General features: G+C 44.1%; 1 protein-coding gene across 1 annotated transcript in view; it reads right to left on the bottom strand.

The window, feature by feature from the left end:
- EOGT (EGF domain specific O-linked N-acetylglucosamine transferase) overlaps positions 1-23,415 on the bottom strand; it is a 273,584-nt gene that overhangs the window by 98,214 nt on the left and 151,955 nt on the right. The window contains exons 10-12 of the mRNA XM_086936837.1: positions 10,048-10,151; positions 9,104-9,196; positions 8,132-8,203 (exon numbers count right to left, since the gene is read on the bottom strand). Of these exons, the coding sequence (XP_086792963.1) occupies positions 8,132-8,203; positions 9,104-9,196; positions 10,048-10,151 (269 nt within the window). The remainder of the gene's footprint in view (positions 1-8,131; positions 8,204-9,103; positions 9,197-10,047; positions 10,152-23,415) is intronic.

Genomic DNA, 23,415 nt, shown 5'->3' with positions numbered 1-23,415 from the left:
AATCTGCTTTCTGTAAGGTTCTGCATCAGTTCCAGCACCATTTGCTGGTGTGCATAACATTTCCAGCAATATGAGGTGAACTTTGGCTGGTTTACTACTGGGGATGGGTAGACTGACTATGCCCAGAGCCCCCACAAGCTGTGAGACAAGCATTCCGAAACCTGAAACCTACATACTTGATGTTCAAATGACTTGTGACTCGGATCTGCTACTCATCTGTGTGAATGCCAAGTTTCCAAGATATGCTTATTATCTTTTCTTTCTGTGCTCCACCAATGACCATACGAACACCAACAAAACAGAAGGCGTGTACAAAATATGTGATTTTCTTATTTACAAATCAGAACTGAAATGTGTTCGCACTGTGCTGACATGGCCTGACAATAAATCTGTAAGTGACAATGGAGAATTGTAAAAAATTGAATAAGCTGCTGATGTAAATTCTACATCTGCAAAGCAATACTGAAAATAAGTAGGAGTTGGCCCGTATTGCAAACACAATCAATGACAACTTTATACTACTAAAATGTAGATTCTGTGGCAGTCACATTTTCGGTGGGGTTTTGTTATATAGTCTGCAGAGGATTGGTCTTTGCATAGATATGCCTAAAGCTGGCTGTTATGCCCCTCTGACAGTAATTACTAAACAGACACAACATAAACAAACTATATTCAACAGATAAAGCTTCTCAAATACAATAGTCCAGATATGGCATGTACTAGCCTTTCACAGGTTCGAAGAGTTCCACCTCAGGCACATCACCCAAAAGTCATCCAGCACCAGGCAGGAAACCTCAGATATATTCCACACTGTTGAGATCATGCACATAGTTGACTATCAACAACACAAGTAACTCAAAAGACCTAAAAGTACTCATTAGACCGAAGCCCTCACATGAGCCCAAAACAGCCCACAAATGCCGTATACCTGGCTATCAGATGGAGCCGAAGTCGCCCAGCGCCTTACGTTGCTACCATTGGAAGCTGACAACCCAAGTTTGACTCAAAGACTGTGCAGCGTGACTCACCTTTGTGCGATTCTGGGAAAATCACTTACTCGCCCTATGCCTAAAAATGCATGTAAAATGTCTTTGTGTAATTCCCACTTGGTGTACACGATGCTGTGCATAGACTCACAGCACCTCATGTAATTTAGAGGGATCAGTTGCTACACACCTAGGTTTACACAATATATATATAACCAAAACATACATACATCACTAGTAATTTCTTTAAGTTGTATAGATACCTATACCAAGAGGAAATCCTCTTGAACTAGTAGACCTACCAGAGAGCAGCCCACGGAGCCAGCAAGCCACGTTTTCTGTGATACCAATATGAGACACCCAGACCCCAATGATTTAAAATCACCTCTAAACTCTTCAACAAGACTGAAGATCCGCCCATACGTATCAGCTCATTGATCAATATTACTTCAAACAAGCCATACCACGCAACACCAAATATACGCCAGAACACCCTCAACATATCACAGGAACAGTCAGACTCCGGTCTACAATCTAAATGTTGGAATATCATGGACAGCTTCCCAGAGCACCGATGAGGCCATTTAAAGGCAGGCTGCACATTATGTTACTGTCCACAACATAATGACGTTGAAAGGAGTGATATGTTATATGCTAAATAACAGTGTTGTAAGAATGTCTTCCCAATGAGGAGCAAGAATAGGTTTATGCAGAATTGAAGGCAATGGTGGTTCAAGAAGTCGAACCTGGGAGAAGACAAGTGTACTTTTAAAGCGTAAATTTTACCAGGAGGGTATCCTGGTGCTGTCCTGGCTGGGGTCTATGTGAACAGCCACGTTTTCATTTTGTTCATGAATTCAAGGACTTAGCTGGTAGTCCATAAGTGAAGGGAGAGTTCTTTCTAGGCTTTAGGCGCCAAGTGCTATCTCTGGCTTTTTGGATGAGGAGGACAGCAGCCATCAGGAGGCTGGATAAACAGAGGGGTCTGGTGGAGTTTGGAAGCTGATGTGGATGGTCAGGGAAGTGTGGCCTACATTTTGCAGTGCTTTGTATACGTGTGAGTAATTTCAAACGTGTATGGGGAGCCAGTAGAGGTCTTTGTGGTGAGTGGAAATCTGGCTGCATTGAGAGAGGTAGCCAGAGTCTAGTTAGTTCATTCGGAATGGTTTGGAGCTACTTGGTGAGCTGGACAGAGATTCCGATGTGGTGTGTGTTTACGCAGTCTAGCTTGCTAGTGAAGAGTGCCTGGGGGATTGTTTGGTGGGTGTTGAGAGGAAGCCACCTGAAAACTTTAATGAGGCTCCTTAGGGTGTGAAAGCACAAAGAGGTAATCAAGTTAACTTGGGTGGAAAGCAATAGTTCTTTGTTGACCATGACACACAGGTTCCTTGCTTGGCTGGACAGGGTGGATGGGGGTCCGAGTTCCAATGACCACCAGGCCGACAACCAGAGTGATGAGTCCTTCCTGAAAAGTACTATCTCAGAGCTGTTTGAGCGGAGTTTAACGAAGTTGAACTTCTTCCAGTGGGCGACTTCTGACATGCACTCTGTGAATATTGAACAGAAGGGGTATGGCTGGGTGACAATTACGCACAGTTGTGAAACAGTAAAGTAAATCCAAGTAACTGTAGCTCAAAGGATAAGGTGACAGCCATCCACCGCTCACCAGATGGTATAGAAAACCATACCAATTTAAGCACAACAAACAATATATCCTGAACTATTATCCAAAACCAAAGTCCTCAGACACAAGATGATCTTCTCAGTCTTCTTTTTATTTTCAACACTTCTTCAATGCAAAGGTCTAGCTGCCAACACGTGTTTCGTCTTAAGTGGCGTAAGCCAAAGACTTTCTTAGGGCTAATTATCATATAAAACTTCTCAAATGACCAGCAATATAAAGCAGGAGTAATTCAGTGTATATAACAAGTGCCCAAAGTATGTCAATTCCCAATTCGAGTAAGGTATCAAACAGCCTCTCCAAATTTATCGTCTGATCACAGTTACTCCTCAGTAATTCAAAGTAAACAGCATATCGGCGAGGTGGCGTCTAGCCAAGATGGCACGAGCACGAGCGTCGCTTGGCATGAGCAGACAGGCTTATCCCAACGTGTAAAGTATTTGTACTCAAAACACACGGTGATACAGTGATACCACCACAAATGGACACCACATCAGTTTAGAAAAATAAATCTTTATCTAAACTCAACAAGACCAAAACGACAAAAACCCAACGTACATGTAATAAGAATATGACTTTTAAAAGGTTTCATGCAACTTGGTCCATAAAAAACTATGGGTGCATGATGCTACATAAAGTACTTGTAGATACATCAAAATTCACAAGGCCAAACAGCCGAAGAGAAGGGAAGCGTTGAGAAAGAAAGAGATGCGTCAGTTCCTGAATCCTTAGGGAGGCGATGTGATAGTTCTGCTACAAGCAAGAGAAATTATGCATTGAATCTGGACTGTAGGGGGAAGTAATGCATCGACTCCAAGATAGTTCTGGTCTGTGGGTGATGCGTCTGGAAAACTTGCCGCACAGATGTGATGCGTGGAAATCGGGGATGCATTGCCGATCGATGCGGCAAGCGGTGCTGCGTCAGTTTCTTCAGCCGCGATCCCAAGATGTGTCGGTTCTTGCGGCCGCGAAAGGCGCTACGTTGTCTCTGCAGCGGCGCTGCGGTGCGTGGAGATTCTTCTTGCACAGCTGCAAGAAGGGCGATGCTTCGATTTTCTTTCAGCCCTCAACAGCAGGAACAACCTGCAGAGGCCCAAAACTGGAAAAGGCACCTCCTGGCAGGTCAGAACTCTCAGCAGCAGAGTTCAGGAGAGCTAGGGGCAACGTCTCTGTGTCCCTGAGACTTCAGAACAGGGGGCAAACACACACAAGCCCTTGGAGATTCTTCTTCAAGCAGGTTCCCAGTAAAGTTTCAGTCTTTGTCCTTTCCTTGGCAGAAGCAGCAACTGCAGGCCAACCCCACACAGCAGTACTCCTCCTCACAGTTCTCCAGCTCATCTCCTAGGTAAAGGTTTCTCTTGAGTCCAGGAGTGAGCTAAAGTTCTGGGGGTTAAGGTCTACTACTTATACCCCATTTTTCTCTTTTTTCTCTTTGGGTAAGGGTCTCAGAGTTCAGTCCAAACCAGTTCTGTCCTCACTGATGCAGTATGAACACAGGGTGTGTGGAGACAGCACTGCAAAGAAGACCGGTCCTATTCAGGTGCAAGGAAACCTCCTCCCGCTACTCTAAATGCAGCCAAGGTTTATTCAATTCAGCTCCGAGTCATCCAGGAAGGGACAGTCACACCTCAACACCCCAAGTGGCTGTTTAGAGTGAATTCTCATCCCCAACCCCTGTCACTTCCAAACCAGACAGTCAATACACAAACTGGCAGAGGCAACCAGAATGGTTAGACAAGAAAATGCCAATTTTCCAGAAGTGGCATTTTCAAACACACAATTTAAAAAACATATTTACTAAAAGACGTGTTATTAAATTCTGAGTTCAGAGAGCCAACCGTCTATTTCTCTATTCTGTCCCAATGGGAAGTTATATTTGTAAGATATTACAAATTAACTCCCATGTTATCCTATGGGGGTACAGATAGCCTTTCAATAGTGAAATCCGAAATTGGCAGTATTTCACTATCAGGATATGTCACACACATCAGTACATGTCCCACCTTTCACATACACTGCACCCTGCCCATGGGGGTACCTTGGGCCTACCATAGGGGTGCTTCACATGTAAGAAAAGGGAAGGTTAGGGCCTGGCAAGTGGGTGCACTTGCCAGGTCGACATGGCAGTTTAAAACTGTGTGCAGACACTGCAGTGGTAGATCTGAGATACCTATTCAGGCCTACGCATGTGGGTGGGACAATCAGCGCTGCAGACCCACTAGTAGCAGTTGATTTACCGGCCCTGGCACACTCAGTGCACTTTACTAGGGACATACCAGTAAAACAAATATGTCAATCAGGGAGAACAAAGTGTAATAACAATTTACACAGGGAGCAGTTGTACGTTGATACGGATCCCCTATTCAGGCCTACGCATGTGGGTGGGACAATCAGCGCTGCAGACCCACTAGTAGCAGTTGATTTACCGGCCCTGGCACACTCAGTGCACTTTACTAGGGACTTACCAGTAAAACAAATATGTCAATCAGGGAGAACAAAGTGTAATAACAATTTACACAGGGAGCAGTTGTACGTTGATACTGATCAGTAGTGGCAAAGTGTCCAAAGCATCTAAGCCAGCAAAAACGAAATCCAGCACAGCATCAAAAATACAGGAGGTAGAGGCAAAAAGTCAGGAGAAACCACGCCAAAGATGCCTAGTCTAACAGAGGTGAAGTTGGGGAAGAGGGGAGTAAAGGATAGGTAGCAGTGTGGGTGGGGACCTTCATCCATGGGATGAGTGTGAGTGTGCTCATGTTGTCCAGGAGGTTGGTTGTGTTTGGGTTGGTGAGGCCCTCAAGGTGGAAATTAAGGTTTCTGAGCAAGACGAAGGAGCTAGAGTAGAGAAGGAGAAGTGGGGCTGATGATGTCTGTGATGGAAGTTTTAATTCTGCTCTTGGCTCTGGTGGTCGGTACAGCAGGGCTCCTTCTAGGGTGGTGTTGGTCGAGATGAGCAGAATGAATACCAAATGTTCAGATCTGTTGCAGGAGTCTGCTTTAGCGAGAATGCAACAAATGTGTTCCTTGTTGATGACGATTCCTCCTCCGGGTTTGCTGGTCCTGTCCTGTCCAGTGATCTTGTATCCCAGGGTAGAAGGTAGTTGTGATGTCAGGGGCTGATGCAGTGGCGTAACGAATGTTGAGGGAAATCCCACTGCAAGGTACACGAAGTGGCCCCTTCTCCAGATTTAACCTGTAGCTCTCAGAACTGAGTACTGTGCTGAGGGGACCTCCTGCAGCTCAACTGCCCCCTGCTCCGCAGGGGCAGTGGGGGCCTGTGTTATGCCCCAGGGCTGATGCAGGTTTGAGTCAGGTCTCTGTGAGGAACAGTATGTTGTGGGAGTGGTCTTGTAGGAGGTCCCACATTTCAACGGGGTGTTTTGCGAGAGAGAGGGCGCTCAGTAGGATGCAGATCTGTGGGGGGTGGGTGTGGTGTGTGTCAGTAATAATGGGTGTGGGAGTTTAAGTGTAGTAAGGGAGTAGGGGTGCTGACGGGGTCATAGGTGAAGTGGCAGGCAGTGCAGGAGACTGCACCTTGGCTGTTGATTGGAGGTGTCCGACAGCCCTGTGGAGAAGCGTCCCAGGTTCGGGAATGAAGAGATGAAGTAAGGCATGAAGAGATGAGGTAAGGCAGTGTTGTGGACTATGGTGGGATGGTACTGGACCAGATATCTTGGCACCTAAAAAAGACGGTTGCAAATGGGCTTGACTTGTGTAAGCCTTCGCCACTCCAGGGAAGCCTGCTGCTGCTGCCATTAAGATGGTGTGGGAACAGGAGAAGATCCTGGGGTCAGTGGGTCATGGTTGGAGGACCTTAGGCAAGAAGTGGGAGAGGTGCGGGAGGCGATGGCGGAAAGGAACAGGTGAGAGCATTGTACACAGGGGCACCAAGGAAGGAAAGCAGAAAAAAAAGCCAGAGGCTGCAAAATGGAAAAAAACACACAGAAAAAGTGGCAAAAGCTGGCTGGCACAATGCAGCATAGGAAAAAAGTGGGGAAAAAAAGAGCCCAAAGTGTACAGAGTGCAAGAGTGGACACAGTGAGAAAACCGGAGCAAAAACAAAGGGGCATTTGTATCAAGCCATTTACCCGTTCGCAAACGGGCCGATTCTCAGAATCGGCCCGTTTGCGAATGGGAAAACACCTTTTGGGATGCATCATCCCAAAACGGCATCGCAATTTAGAGAATCACAAAATTTGTGAGTCTCTATTTTGTGATTGCATTTAAGGAATCGCAAATTGCGATTCCTTAAATGCTATGAAGAAAGCATCTTAGTTGTGCGAATTTGGAATAAGAAATCGCAAATTACCACCAACTGACAGTTTGTGGTAATTTGCAAATTATTTGAAAAAAGCACTTTTTTGCTTTTTTCAAAGTGCCATGTGGCACACATACATGTCCTTAGGGCATGTATGTACGCCACTTGTGCACACATGCTCATTTCAGAGATGCACCAGGGTGTTCTTATGACACCCTTGCAACCTTGAAATTGCAATCTCAATTTGCGGTTCTCTAATTGCGAATCGCAAATTGAGAATGTCTTCCCATTCATTCCTATGAGCCTCTACACCCATAGGAATGAATGGAAAGGTATTCCTTAATTGCGAATCACGATTTGCAATTGAGGAATATTAAGGAATCCCAATTATTATTATTGCGATTCCTACATACATAGCATTTTGCGATTCCTTAATAGCAATTCGCTAAAAATCGCTATTAAGGAATCGCAAAAGGGCTTGTTCATACATATGCCCCAAAGTCACAAAGAAAAAGCAGGAAAACTTGACAAAAAAAAAGAAGCAAAAGTTGCGAGAGAAAGAGAGTGACTAAAAAATTAGGCAGTGTGAGCTTGGCCCCAGGAGGAGCAGCAGCACAGCAGAGGTGCAGGGTCCGAAAGGGCCGTGCATAGCCACCGGGCTATGGCAATCAGGTAATGGTATTTAGTTCTTGCTCTTTCTAATGTCGCAGAGTCTTGTGTCCATTTCAGGAAATTACACACTTTAATTTCCCAGGTCATTGCTGTTTTTTTCTAAACAAAAAATACAGTGGCCCTGACATGTCAGCTAAAATATGCACTCCAAAAACTTTAGCATTTGTTTCCGAATAATAGCCGCACTTTAAATATAATTATCTTCAAGGAAGCGAAACAGTAAAAACTATTTCTGTCAAATTATTTCACATCTTCTGACACTGAGAAGTAGAGAGGTCTAAAAAGCCACCTGTGCTTGATGTTAAAAGCGGTCTCAAAACCCCATATGGCATCAAACAAACAATATTACAGAACGCCTGTTGTTAGAAATTGACAGAAAGGCAAGACTAGGCGAAGAGAGTTGTTTAAGTACATTTGGGTAAACTTGTTCCTGGGCTTTTACAACTCACAATCGTATCAAAGAGGACACTCTTCAGTTTAGTCACAAAAGGCACTTCAGTGTTTTTAATCTCCAAGTCTTTACAAAATACTCACCAGTGGTGTGTTATAAAATAAGCCAAATCTCATGCGCGGAAGTAACGAAAACATGGCATCTTTAAAGCACACCTGAAAAAACAATATTAAGAGCATTAAAGTGAGAAGAAACAACTCACCAGTTGAGTCAACATCTTTGTAGGAATGAGAGACATGGTATAAGAGCATTTTTGTATTAGTGATAGAAAACTAAGCTACGGTTTTGGGAATAGGCCATCTGCCTTAAAAATCGAAGATTGCTCCCAAAAAACAAAATAAGGAGTCAGAAGTAGGAGGCAACACTTTTCTCTAATCCTACACCTCTTGAAATTTGGCCGGTGTGCTCTCCAGTAATACAGAGGGACTCTACAGTTTATGGCTTCTAGTCCTGTCCATTTTGCCAGATATGGTGAAAAGAAGAGTTAGGACAATGACCTGCAAAAAACTGTGATGGGTTTTGCCATATCTGACATCGACTCATCCACAAAAATATCCCTTGCCTTCAGCGATTTTAAAGAAAAACAAATACCCTGGTGGCACAGGAGAAAGATGAGATGATAACCTAAAAATCTAATCTGAAGACGTTGAAGACACCCATTTCTCCTAAAGTCAACTGGATAACTATTCAACTCTCCTGTGACAATATTGAGAAAAGACTTTATAGATTACAAAGTAACCTATCACAATATGAAGAAATTCTGGCTAAATTTGAGAACTGCGATAGTTTCTACATTAACAATCAGCTTTGCCAACCTATCAGAAGAAATAATTTGTGCAATGTAACTGCTTTAATGCCATATTATATCCCCCCCCGCCCGGTCATCTTTTTTTCACCCCTTTTCTTATACATAATGTTACGGTTAGTGAGATTCATATTTCACTTAGGTTTTAGTACTTTATTTCATTAATTACTGTAAAAGACAAATGATACATAACAGAATACAAAAGGATTTGCTTTTCATTTGATCATGCATTTCTACTTTTTCTCCATACCTTTTTGTAATCATATGTTTTCAAATGTTTAATCTCGTGGTCAGTGAATGCTTTCCATGTTTCACTGAATAAGTCACCATACCCAAGAGAGCTCTGAAAAGGTACACAAAGGAGAATTTCCATATTAAAGGCATCAGGCACATCAGATCACAATACATTTGCAAAGGTATGCTCACTTTATTTTTATTTGCAAATAACCACCAACACTGAACATAATCCTATCTCCGATGTTAAAACCCTTCAACATTTATACTTAGGTTTGATTACCATTTTTTTTTAACTACAAACAGGGAATTACCATATGCAAATCCGTCTTGGCCACATCCCAAAGAGGTGTTCTAACCTGAATGGGATCTTACACCATCCAAGAACCGTTTTATCTGATTGGGCCTGACCAATAAGGTGCAGCTTGAGCACTATAGAACAGGGAACACTGGACCTATGTTTGTCTACACCCCTCCCACTGAGGAGACTCTTCGTGGAAGAGTATATGGTCCAAGAAGTTCATAAAGCATAAGGTTTTTAAAACATCCGGCAGACCTTAAGAAGAGTGAATGAACCTATGAATAAAGGGCTTGCTAGCTACAGGTCAATGTCAGGTGACAGGCTACTAAAAGGGATACCGAGGTCCAAATTCATTTCAGTGAATGCATGACGTTGAAGTCTTTAAATGAAATCAAATTAATTATTTCTCCTGGTATTGTGCACAAATATTGTCTGATTTTCTAAGGCTCTTTGAAACAGGTGGGTGTATGTCATGGAAGTGATGGGGTAGATGTCGGTTTAAGCAAGAGCAGGACGTGTATATGACTCGATAAATGAGGAGCCCTACAGTTGCAATTCAGCAATGTGTCACTTTATACAAATCATCTACAGTTTAATTTGAAAAAAGTATGCACTGCACAAATCACCATATTAAGTACATTCAATTGAGTATTACTTACAGTGTCCCACATGACAATGTTGACGTCAGTGCTAAATGAATTGTTAATATGTTGCGTAATGTAAAGATTGACAAAATCACAGAAATGATGGTACATATTGACACCTAATAGGAGAGAGAATAACTGGTTAATGAATAATAATAATAATTTTAAAAAAACAGGAGAAATGCAACTACAGATCTTGTTAGATATACTGAGAAATGTCCACAAATTATAAAGTTCTAGAAACATTCTAAAGATCGAAAGGGTTCAAATGTGCGATTTACAAATTCTGCAAGAAATATACAATGAGGCAAATACACGCGAATCTTAGAATTAACTTCCCTAAAAGGTGTTCATATCAGAACGTGATCCTCAAGCTCAAACACGGTTACTGTTGTGCCCTAAGTATCTCACAGACCTAGGACTTGGATTAATATTTCCTCTTGGAGGAAATATTCAATCCAAATCGAAGAGCATCTTTAGATATTCAGAACGGTATGCATGTAGTCTGCCTGCATGAGTTTTAATGATGTTTGTTCCTTTTCTGAATAATAAAAATATATGTATTTATACACCCACGGATTGAATGGAATAGGTTTCAAATACACTAAGGGATGCCCGCACCTACCAATTTCGAGAGAATGTTGCTAGCCATATTGCTATTTAATTTTTATAAAAAAATAACACTGGGTCTACAAGAGTCTTTAATATGGCAGGGGCGTACCAATGTCCCCTTTGTAGAATTAATTCATAGCTGCATTAGAAAAACAACTACTGTTGATCTTTCTATGGGTGACTTCAAATAAAAGCAATGGTTAGGCGGACTGGAGGAGAGGAGACCTACCAATCTTACTGTTAGACCTGGCTTTTTCAGCAGGTTTATCCCAAGACTTTTTGCTTTTGGGCCTCGTATTTTTGACCCTGTTTTTGTTGTATTTAGGACTCTGGGCACTTTACCACTGCTAATTAGTGCTGAAGTGCATATGCACTCTGTATAAATTGTTCATATGGATTGGTGTTTCCATGATTGGCTTATTTGACTTAGTACTAAGTCCCTAGTGCAGTCCACTGTGTGTGCCCAGGGCATATGAGTCAAATGCTGCTAGTGGGCCTGCAGCACTGATTGTGTCACCCACACAAGTAGCCTTTCAAAGGGTTCTCAGACCTGCCACTGCAGTGTCTGCACGCAGTTTCTACTGCCATGTCGACCTGGCAAGTGCACCCACTTGCCAGGCCCTAACCTTCCCTTTTATTACATGTGATTCAGCCTGAAGGTAGGTCCAAGGTATAGGCAGGGTAAGGTGTATGTGAAAGGTAGGACATGTACTGATGTGTGTGGCATGTCCTGATAGTGAACTACTGTATATTTCGTTTTTCACTATTGAAAGGCTATTTGTCCCATAGGATAGAATGGGAGTTTATTTATAACATCTAATAAGTGTAATTTCCCATTGGGACAAAATGGAAAGATTTATTTATTTATTCATTTATTTTTGAAACTTGTAAAGTGTGCAAATGCCCAAGGGTGTCTCGGCGCTACAGACGTGGCAGAAAGAGACAGAATTATTGATTAAACAGCCATGTCTTTATTTTTCTTCTAGAGGCCAGCAGTCTTTGGCATGATCTGATCTCCAACAGGAGAGAATTCCACAATTTTGCAACCGAGACAACAAAGCGCCAATCGCCCCAATAGGCAGTTTTGGTCCGCGGCACTGACAGGAAGTATGCATTGGAAGATCGGAGTGGCCTGTTGGGGGTATGGATGGCTAGAGAGTTTAGTAGGAACTGAGGACCTAGATTTCGAGAGGCTTTGTAGGCAATAAACAGTGCCTTAAACTTTATTCGTTTCCTCACAAAGGGCCAGTGGTAACTATTGATTACATGTGCAATGGGTTTGAATTTGGGGGTTCCTGACAGCATTCTGGCTGCTGCATTCTACACAGATTGCAGTTTTTGGATATCCTTTTTTGTGCATTAGAAAATAGTCTGTTACAGTAGTCCAAGGAGGACATCATTAAAGCAGCGACTAGTGTCCTTCCTGAATTGGGAGGAAGGTAGGGAAGGATCGTTTTAATTATTCTAAGTTTGTGAAAGGACGCTCAGACGATTGCATTCGCGTGAGATGCGAAGGTCAGTTTGTCTCCGAATTCTTGACTTTAGAGACAAGATTTGGTGGAGGGACGAGATCGGACGGCCACCAGGAACTAGACCAGATGGGAGAGCTTACTAAAAATCATAACCTCAGTTTTATCAGGGTTAAGTTTGAGACAATTGCTGGCCATCCAACTACTGATGGCCAACATGCCTTTTTGGAAGCTGGCTGCCATCTTTTCTCCATTGTTCTTTATAGCGAGCACCAGCTGTGTATCATCAGCGTACGATGTTAGGCCCATCCCATGTGCCTTGATGACTCTGGCTAAGTCAGATACATAGATATTAAAAAGCGTCGGACTTAGGGATGAGCCCTGTGGAACACCGCACAGTAATGTCATCTGGGCAGAATGGAAGTTGCCCAGTGTTACAGTCTGGGTCCGGTTGGAGAGAAAGGAGGACAGTAGGCCTCTTGCTTTGTCCTGGATGCCCATTGCAGTGACACAGTCGATCAGGATGTTATGATCGACCGTGTCGAATGCAGCAGAGAGGTCTAACAGGATGAGAATTGCTGTCCCTCCCTGGTCAAGGATATATCTTATTTCCTCTGACACCTTGATCAGTGCAGTCTCGGTACTGTGACTTTTACGAAATCCAAATTGGGTATCATCTAGTCTATGAACTTGGAGATTTGATTGTTCATTAATTTTTCAACCACTTTGGCCGGGAATGGCAGACTATCAATGGGCCCTTTCGTTTTTGGTGTCCTCGGGGTCCAGATAGGACTTTTTCAGGAGGGGTTTAAGTATGGTGTTTTTCCAAATGGTCGGATATGTACCAGAGAAAAACATTGAGTTACATATCTCTGTCAGTAAGGGGAATATGATTTCGGTAACTGGGGCAAGAACAGCTGGTGGACATGGATCATTGGCTGAGCCGGATTTAATGGAGGTCATAGTATTAGTGACTTGAGCTATGCTAACTTTTTGAAATTGTACTAAAAGAGGCTCAGGAGTGTTTGCAAATGAGAATTGAGCAGACACATTTCTTTGAACAGTTGGAGTAGATGTTATTAACTTTGTCATAGAAATAGTCTGTTAGGGTATTGCACAGTGCTTGTGAGGGTGCCGGGGTGGTTTGCGACACTTGTTGTGAAATCTTATTTACTACTTGAAAAAGTTGTTTGTTTGAATTTTTGGCAAGTTCGATCGGCACGGTGAAATATATATTTTTTTCTTGAGTTATCATTACCTTCCTACTGTTTGCTGGATATTCTGGGCATCTCGACTGAGGAGAAACCACGGGGCTGAACTGACCTTTTGCTGCCCGGTGTAAAGCGCCTGCCTGTATCTTCACCTCTCGCGTTTCCCGCCTCGCGGGAAACGCTCGCAGCTGGAGTGACGCGGAGCTAGGGGAGGCATAGAACACCATCGCCCATAACACACCTGGGCCTGAAACCGCCTCCCCGTCACGCCCCCCCACAGGTGGGATAAAGGCGAGTCTTGAACGGCGCATCGCGGGAGACCTTCCTACTGTTTGCTGGATATTCTGGGCATCTCGACTGAGGAGAAACCACGGGGCTGAACTGACCTTTTCCTGCCCGGTGTAAAGCACCTGCCTGTATCTTCACCTCTCGCGTTTCCCGCTTCACGGGAAACGCTCGCAGCTGGTGTGACGCGGAGCTAGAGGAGGCATAGAACACCATCGCCCATAACACACCTGGGCCTGAAACCGCCTCCCCGTCACGCCCCCCACAGGTCGGATAAAGGCGAGTCCTGAACCACGCATCGCGGTACGCGCGCAGTCGGAGCCGGGAGAAGCCCGGGACAAGGGCGGGACAGTCTTAGACAGTCCAAGACTGGCCGGGACTGGACTGGGCCGGCCACTCTGTCCGTGTTACAACCAAAGCAAGCTGTCTGAAGTAAGATCATACCACCCATTATATAAATACTGTTACCCTGAGATTGCATGTAGCGCGCACCTATCTGGTTGTGACTAGTCTGTGTTGTTTTGTAGCGCTTAAATTAACTTGAGAAGATGCCAAAGAAAAATGTTAATGCAGCTCCAGAGACACTTAACACCATGGACAATTATATGGTCCAGGTAGTAAATAAAATTAACAGCGAAAGAAGGCAATCGTTGGGTTTGAGTCAATCCCCTGTCCTTCTTCCAGCGAGCCCCTCCACTAGCGTGCAAATGTCGGATATACCATTGCAAGACCTTAGCACGAATACTCCAGATACCAACCTCCTTGACATTGGAATTCATGATCAAAGTGTTGAATTGTTGGTTGACGCGGATGCAAATGCAGAGTCTGACCACGAGCCTCAGCCGGAATTTATAGCAGAAGAATCTTCACCCTCAGCGCCAGTGACCAGGGCGATGAGAAACTGTAGGAAAATTCAGCCTAAAAGAGGGGGCCACGTACAGGGAGCAAAAGGACAGTTTCTCCTCCAAAGTCTAAGGGAAAAAAACCGGAACAAGAGGAAGATAACCTTAGACAAATCATAGACAATGACCTTTTCAACAGGATTGCGGACATGATAGATCAAAAGATAAAGACCATCATTAAGCCACTGATCGGGAAAATCGACAAGCTTACTGCTGAAGTGAAAAGGATGGGAGGGGCGCAATGTAAGGTAGTAGAAGAACTAGAGAATATAGTAACTATTGTTTCTAAACCAGTAGATACTATGACAGAAAAAAATGGGGGCGCAATAGTAGCAGAGGAAGGGCTGTCAGAGACCATCCCGCCTGGACAGGTACCAACAGCTGCACTCACCCAAGAAGTTGCGAGTGAGGCTCCCATACTTCCACCCACTGTACCAACACCGCCATCCCTAGGGGATGACCCTTCACAATTTATAATGGAAGCTTCACCTCTGGTACTGGTACTAGCTAACGTACCCACCTTACCCCCTGGACAGACAGAATCTATTTCATCCCTGACAAGTAAGGCGTTACACTGGTTGACAAGTAACATGAAGATGACACATTATGGGAAAGAACAGTTGGCAGGGGAAATTGTAATGGCAAGGAGGTTGACATGGATAGGGAACAGACAAAAAAAGTTTAAGGGGGATTGCGTAGTGTTAAATTTTTCAAACGCAGATGTGCTCCCAAATGTCCTGTCAAATATTCCCCCCCCCAACGAAGAAGTGGCTCTATAATCCCTCTTACCCTTAAATTCTTTTATAGTGAACAGCAAAACGCGATTCAGCCAAATGTCCCAAGATCAGGGTGGTCCATAAGAAACAACAGATGGGGTGGGGGCCTTAGACCCACGCATGATGACTATGGTATTGGCCCAGTAAATAGATTTGGCACAGGGCCAGGTGACCACCAGAATGTGTTATTTGCCAGGTCCCCTAGATTACACTGGAATACAATGAACAGGTGGGGGTCGGGTGCCCAGGTAAATGACCGTGGGAATTGTGGAAATGGGTTTGGAGCTTGGTTGGCCGACGAGCAGTTCCCAATGCGCCCCAAAACACCGCTACCTGGGTGGAACGCAGTAACAAATGGATGGGGATTAGGGGCACCAGCCCACGATTGGGGGTTTGGCACAGCGAATAGGTTTGGGGTCTTGGTGTATTTAAATGATTGCGATTGACGCACGGGCGGCCCAAACACGACATCAAATGGAACATGGGTCCCATGTATAACAAGTAACCCCAAAGACAGGGGCAGAGGACTTAGTAATGGTCTAAAAAGGAATGAGGATATAAGGTTGGAAGGCCGTAAAATGCAAGCCGCCACTGAAAGGGAAATCTTTCCTGACCAAACTCTGGCCGAGGTCGTTGGTGGCCCCCTTAATAAGAATATTAGTATTCCCCACGATCAGATAAACATCGTTGAGACAGTGGGTAAACCATTGGTTGTTGGAAGCCCGCATCTACGAGTAGTGGAGGGGGTACCCTCGACCGTACATGTGGCGAAGAAAATTGTTGAAACCTGCAAGATACTAAGTTGGAATGTAGCGGGTCTCAATTCCAAACGCAATGATAAGGAGTGGTCAAGTTTTGTTGCAAGACATAATATTATCGCTCTCCAGGAAACCTGGGACACTACTACTAATTTCTGGTGGGATGGTTTCACCAGCTTTGCCAAGGCAGCTATCTCTAGCCGCGCTGGCAGAGCTAAGGGAGGCCTGTTAATGCTATTTTCCCTAGATCTGAAGGGCTCCTTAAAACAGATCAGTACAGACTCGCACAATATCCTCATAGTAGAGAGAGAGATCAACCCCACTAGGAGGTCTCTATACATCAATTTTTATAATTCAGGGAATAGGGACAATAATGTTAGTAATATTGCCACCTTAGACATTATACTAAGATCAGGCAGTCAGAACATACAGCTTAACACAGAGTATATTTTACTAGGCGATTTTAACATTCATCCCTGCACGCTAGTATGCAGTTTAAATAATAAGGAATGGGGTGAAGGTTTAGAAGGACCTCACTTCGACCACACCATAGAAGGAGAGGAGCTAGAAGATCTTCTGGCAAATTTAGATTTGTATGAACCAGAGGGCGGATCAAGAATGGCAACATTCACTGGCACCAGCCCAGGAACCATAATTGACTATATCTTCATAACGCAAGGTATTTTAAATCAGGTGATCCCCTATCGTACCGTGCCATCTCACCACAGTGACCACAATCCTGTCTTACTTGAGGTGTCTTGGGGAGATTATATGGGGCCTAACCCGGGGAAAGCGAGATTGGATCACACTTTGCGCACCACCGATCAGGGTAGGGGGGTTAAGTGGGCTAAGGTGGTCCCAGATAACTTCTATGCGGGGGGTTTTCCGAAAATTAAGGAACAGGTTGAGGTGTGTCAGAACCCTCGTGCCCCGGGTTGTGAGATTATAGGGGTCTTTGAGTCAATTTGTGGTCAGGTGGCGCTGGATCTCATGGCTAAGCCAATGAAAGGAGTACCGAATAAGAAGCGCTGGTTTGACACCGCATGCTCTAATGCACACAGGTCGCTGATGGTAGCCTTGAAAAAAGTACCAAGGGTAAAGGGCGAGATTGCTAGACTGAGGAAAATCTACAAGTCAGCTTTTAAAACTAGAAAAGACAGTATCAGACGGGAAGCTTGGGAAAATCTCCTATCTACGGCTATCCTGAAGGACAGTCGGAAATTCTGGGAGATAACCATTCTTTTCCGAACAAAGCAATGAGGCCACGGACTGTGTCATCCCAGATGACAAGTGGTTGTCTCATTTTAAAAATGTGTATGGGGATAATGACCAGGTAACTCAAGATGCCTCGCTGGCCTCCTTAGACGCCACTCCAATACATTTTCTTAGCACAGAAGTGGAGAAAGCTATTCTGGCCACAACTAAGCATAAGGCCCCGGGCCCCGACGGGGTGCCAGCTGACTTTTTCTTACATTCCCCAAAGCTGTGGGCAGAGGTATTGGCCAATGTTTTTACTGCCGTTAATAGCAACCCTACACCATCCTCTTGGACATTTCAACCATTGTCCCTATTTTTAAAAAGGGTCAGCGGGACGATCCCGGGTGTTATAGGCCCATATCCCTCTTGGACTCCTCAGTGAAGATTTTAGGTAGAGTCCTTTTGTCCAGGCTGAGGAATAATGTAGAGAGCTGTGGAGGGTTGTCAGAGATCCAGTATGGGTTTAGAGAAAGGAAAGGCTCAATTGAACAATGCTCTAACTTACACCTGCTCATATCAAAGTACAGGGTGGCCAAGGAGGGGTCCTTATTTCTAGCATTTATGGACCTCTCCTCGGCCTTCGATTTGGTGAATAGGGCTAAGCTATGGACGACCTTGCTGAGGATGGGGATCGACGAGGCATTGGTAAGATTCATGGCTTCCCTACATCAGGAGCTTTTTGCGGCCGTACGGGTCACAAACGAGGGTAGGTGCACGGCCCTTTTCAAATCCCTTCAGGGGGTTAGGCAGGCCTGTATCTTGGCCCCCTTACTCTTTACCATCTACATCAACGGCTTGGGTGCACACCTGGAGGAGGAGGAAGTAGATGTTCCGCGTGCAGGAGCAGCTAAGATCCCAGCGCTCCTGTACGCAGACGACGCCGTGCTAATCGCGCGCACGGGTGTCGGCCTTCAACGCCTCCTAAATGCTTTTGGCACATTTATGGAACAGCTCGACTTAAAAATAAATGCTAGCAAGTCGCATACCATGGTGGTGGGACGAGAAAGTAGTAAGAGGAGATCAAAAACCTTTACGTGCAGAGGGGATATGGTTTCCAGAGTCCCAACGTTCCCCTACCTGGGGGTCCTTTTTGACCAGAGAGGAACTTGGGGCCCCCAAGTGAGGGCGAAGAGGTTGGCGGTTATTAGATCATCGTCTGCCCTCTTGGGCTTTGCGGGCAGGTTGGGGGCTAGGCCAATGGAAGCATTGTTAAAAATCTACAAGAGTAAAACGGTCGCCAATTCTTCATATGGTTCCCCACTCTGGGGCTATGTAAATGTGGACCCAATCCAGAGAGCGGAGAACAGGTTTATCCGGTCACTCCTCTCTGTGCCGCAGTCAACACCAACCTACTCTATACATATGGAGGTGGGTTTAGACTTTCTAACCGATGGGTTGAACATGGCTCCCCTGATCTTTTGGTTAAAGACGTGGCTCAACGAAGATCTCCCGCTGAATCATAAGATTATGTTTGATGTCTTGTCCCTAGACCATTTCAAAAAGATACCCTGGTTGGCCTACCTGCAGAAGGCATTTTCAGATTTGGGGCGTCCAGAGCTCTTCATCGCCCCCCAAGATATTAAGGCCCAAGACATTGATTTTGTTAAAAAGAACTTTATGGGGAGGGCACGAGCATCCCGTGAGGAAAGGGAGTTAGTGAAACCATCAGTAAGGGGTCATTATCTACTTGTTAACTCACTCCCTTTAGCTCCTTATCTTGGTTTTGTTACAATCCCATTCCATAGGTTTCTTTTAACTAAGTTTAGGTTTAATTTGTTACATCTTTATTTAGGCTCTTTTAAAACATGGGAAAAACCGGAACTAGCTCCTCCCTGCAGCTGTGATCATTTACCAGACCAAGATACTATGCGTTTTGTGGGTTTTATTTAGAGCCAAGAAAAAAATACCTGGTACCAGTCCTGAAGGAGGCAGGCTTCACACAAGTGAGACCGGCCTTGCTCTTTTTACAATCATTGACTAACCCGCGCATTACCTTCTGTATAGCTAATTTCTTGGTAGCTGCAGCTAGGATGAAAAAACATATTAATTAGATCCATTGTTATTCCTTTTAACTTTTGTACGCCTGCATTTGTTTTTATTGACGTATTTTAATATGTATGAAATGTAATTGATTTTTACCGTCATATTTCAACATGTATGAATTGTTCCTAAAAATTCCCTGTATGAAATGTTTTTAATCTCTTTGTATGACTTTTAATTAAGTCGAATAAAGATAAATTGAATTGAATTGAATACTTTATATTTTGCTAGTTCGTTTTTATAGAGAAGTTTTTCTCAAGTGTCTTTATTGATTTCCGCATTTTTGCTTTTGTTCTCTAAGTGCATTAGTGAACCAGGGGGCAGATGGATAGCTGCGATTTTTAGACATCAGTTTAGTTGGCACTAGCTCATTCATGGCATTAGAGAGCCAGTTAGTATAGGCTGTTGGAGCTATATTTGAGTCATCCGAATGGAGATGGAGTTTAGCATGCCTGAACTCAGCTCAGAATATAGAAATGCATCTTTTAGTAAAGATTAATTTTATATTGTGCGTTTGAAAATACCACTTTTAGAAAGTGGGTATTTGCTTTCTTTTCCATCCTGTGTGCCTCTGCTCGTTTTTGTGGATTGACTGTCTGGCTTTGGAGCGACAGGAATTTTGAAGTTGCATTCACTGTAGACAGCCACGGGGGGGGGGGGTGGGGGGGGGGGGGAGTGGGGTTGATGTGTGTACTGCCATTCCTGAATGAGTCAGGGATGGGCTGAATAGACCCAGGCTGCATTTCGAGTAGCGGGAAAAGAATTCCTTGCAACTGAATGGGCCTGGTCAGCCTTACACAATGCTGTCTCCACCTTCTGCCAGGAAGCTGGGCCAGAGAGGACAGACTGGTTTCGACTAAGCACAGAGACTCTCTGGCACAAGGGAACAAAGAGATTACTTCTGGTCTCATGAGGAACCTCTGCCAAGGAGAAGAGCTGGGAAAGCTGAAGGAGAAGTACTGCCCCTTTGCCGTGTGCTGTCTGGGGTTGGCCCGCAGTGGCTGTGGTTCTGCCAAGGAGAGGACAAAGACTCTGCGGTGTGCTGTGTATCCTGCTTGTCGAAGATCTCCAAGGGCTTGAAGTAGAGTTTGCCTCCTGTTAAGAAGTCTCAGGGACACACAAGACTTCCTGCAACTCTGCTGGTGCTGCTGGACTTTGCCATCTGCCAATAAGGAGCCAATACATCACCTCCCCTGTGTGGCAGTAAGGAACCGACTCATCACCTCCCCTAGAGCAAGGAACCGAAGCATCACCTCTGCATATAAGGAACTGACGCATCACCTTCTCTATGGCTGTTTTTGCTTATGATTTTGACACATCCAAGGTAATTTGTGTTGAAAGTGTTGCATCCATAGTTTTCTATGGACAGAATTGTTTTTACCTTCTAAAAGTCATATTTGGATAACTGGATGTTGGTTTTTTATTCTTTTGGTCTTGTTTGGTTTAGATAAAGATTACTTATTTTTCTAAACTGGTGTGGTGTCCTTTTGTAGTGTTTTCACTGTATACTGTATGGGTGCACAAATGCTTTACACACTGCCTCTGAGATAAGCCTGTCTGCTTGTGCCAAGTTACCAAGGGGGTGAGTAGGGGTTTTCTAAGTGCGTAACTCCCTTACCGTGACTAGAAGCAAGGGTCCCTACTTGGACAAAGGTACATATCTCTGCCTACTAGAGACACCCATTTCTAACACTTACCATCTCAGCTACTCAGAAACATATAAATAAATATTACCTGCTAAATATATTGCATGCTATCACTCGAAAATATAGGTATACTGTTAGCATCCATACAGTTTTTTTTTTCATGACCGGTCTGACATGTCTGCCTAGTTCACAAAACTGTGACTTGCTTTGCTTAGTGATGAGGGAACACTAGATCCATTTTAGACCTTATTCTTTTCCTGCTACTATAGCCCAAACTTCCTCATCAACAAAACAGAATCAAGATGCGTGCATTTGTTGAGAATCCGTCAAACGTGGATTTAAGATACTCCTGACGTTCTAATAATTGCTCCTTAGAAAAAAAATATTTCCTTACAAACAATTCTAGAACCCGGGGAAAAATACTCTTCCCTGACTATCAATACTCTACTGTTAAAACTGCAACCGCAAAGAACAGTAAGATAAAAATTAGGAGACATGAGCATTTGTTTTATTTTATGTTTCAAATATTGAAGCTGTTAATGACATATTTCAACTGAATATAAAACAAAATAACACACTTATAGTTGGGAACCAGCCTGCTATCACATTGCTTTTGAAATCTAATTGTGATATTTTCATTTAAGATAAAGTCAGGAACTGTCAGCTGTAGAGCAGAAGAAATGCCTCATTCTCCATGCCCATGTGATCTGGGAGGTGATACCTCCCCCTGTATATAATGATATCCCCATCAGTTGTATTTAACAGGGTTGTTCCCACCTTCCTGCACCTCAGAATGAGGTATATAATGTGACAATGCAATTATATTTCCCTGTTCTAAGATGCAAAACTTCTAAAGTGCAGATTTCCCCAGACAAATCCAGCCAGATTTTGCCTGGCAAAACGTCTGCAGTATTACCAGGCCGACTGTAATGTCAATTTGGGCGCAAACTTTAATTTGTTTCTTCATTGAGATTACCAGCCCTCTCAAAATGAAAGCCTGAGGTTTGACAAATAATATCATATTGGCACCAGAGAGCTGACATTAGTACAGCTGAATGTAAATATTTTAAGTGAAAATGTAACCTCTTACATCACAAAAGTTTAAACAAAATGCTCCTTAATGTTAACGAGTTACAAAGCCCTGTCAGCCTGGAGATGATGTGTTACGTAAGACATTTCACAATCAGTACCAAGCAAGTGCAAAGTCTTGGGTGAAATATATGGCTATTTGTGATTCTGTTCTCCTCCTTTGAGATAGTAGTTGGAGATTGGAGTGTTGCTTATACTCTATCAGAGCTACATTAAAAACTAAAGTGAATTATAAAATGGAGTAAGTACCTTTATACTCTACACATGCAATGTAAGTCAGGCATGGAAGAAGCAGGGACATGGGTAGGTAATTTGAAAGGAAAACAGACAAAGAAGGCTAAGAACAAGGAGAGGCAACAAACTCAGAGGAGTGAAGACTATAGGGCTTGACTTTTTTAGGGCGCGATACAGCAAAAACTGTTGAACGGAATTACAAACTGATTTTGACAAGAAACTACATCTTGGTCCAGAAAGTGTGCTTTTTGTGATTTAGTGTAAATCTGTTCAGTAGTTCTTGAGAAATTAAGGATCAAAAATATTTGCATATCTGGACGGTTTGGTTCGAGAAAACTCTAGCAAGAGTCCCTTGAGAACCAACTTTTTTTAAAAAAAAAGGAAAATGGTGCTTTCTGATCGGCCTAGGGGGCTTTCTTCCCCACTTGGGCCTTCTCGCTCCCGCAGGAAAAAATGCTCCATAGCCCTTGTTTGGGGTCAAAATAAAAACAAAATGTTAATGGCATGAGCCCATGGGAGCCCATTCCCTTGGACCGAATGCCAATTTAAGAGGAGGGGGCATGCATCTTCCATCTCCGAGTCACAGTTGGGTCCCAGGTACCCCATCACAAAAAGGGGAGGTAGGCCGTGCACCCCCATCACTGTGCAGGTATCTGCTGGGGGACCCCATCCCCTGGGGCGTGATACTTCATAGTGTCCCTGGGAGCCTATCTCCGGAACATTGTTGTTTCCTGCCTGGAAGAGTTTTGGCATACCTTGCCAGCATTTACCCAGGCAAGGAATTCAACTTTGCTTCTGCACAGCGGAAGTAGTGAAAAAACGCTGCTCCTGCCGAGCGGGAGAAAAGCAAAGGTGACACTCCCACCAGCACCCAGTATGGTGCTGGCTGGGAAGTCTTGAGGCTCTCCCCGTGGCCCCCAACCCTGTGGGTAATCTAGTACCAAGGCATCCACCTACAACACAAAAATGACTGGCTCCCACAGGGAGCCGTTTGAGGGTGAGGGGCACTAGGGCATCCCCAGGGCCCCCAATCACCTCCTACATTGTAGGTACACTGGGTGGACACCAGGACATCCACTTTAAAAAACAAAAATGGCTGGTTCC

This window comes from Lissotriton vulgaris, chromosome 9 (genome assembly GCF_964263255.1).
Source record: "Lissotriton vulgaris chromosome 9, aLisVul1.2, whole genome shotgun sequence".
NCBI classification, from domain to species: Eukaryota; Metazoa; Chordata; class Amphibia; order Caudata; family Salamandridae; genus Lissotriton; species Lissotriton vulgaris.
This window is presented reverse-complemented; position numbering and strand designations above follow the sequence as displayed.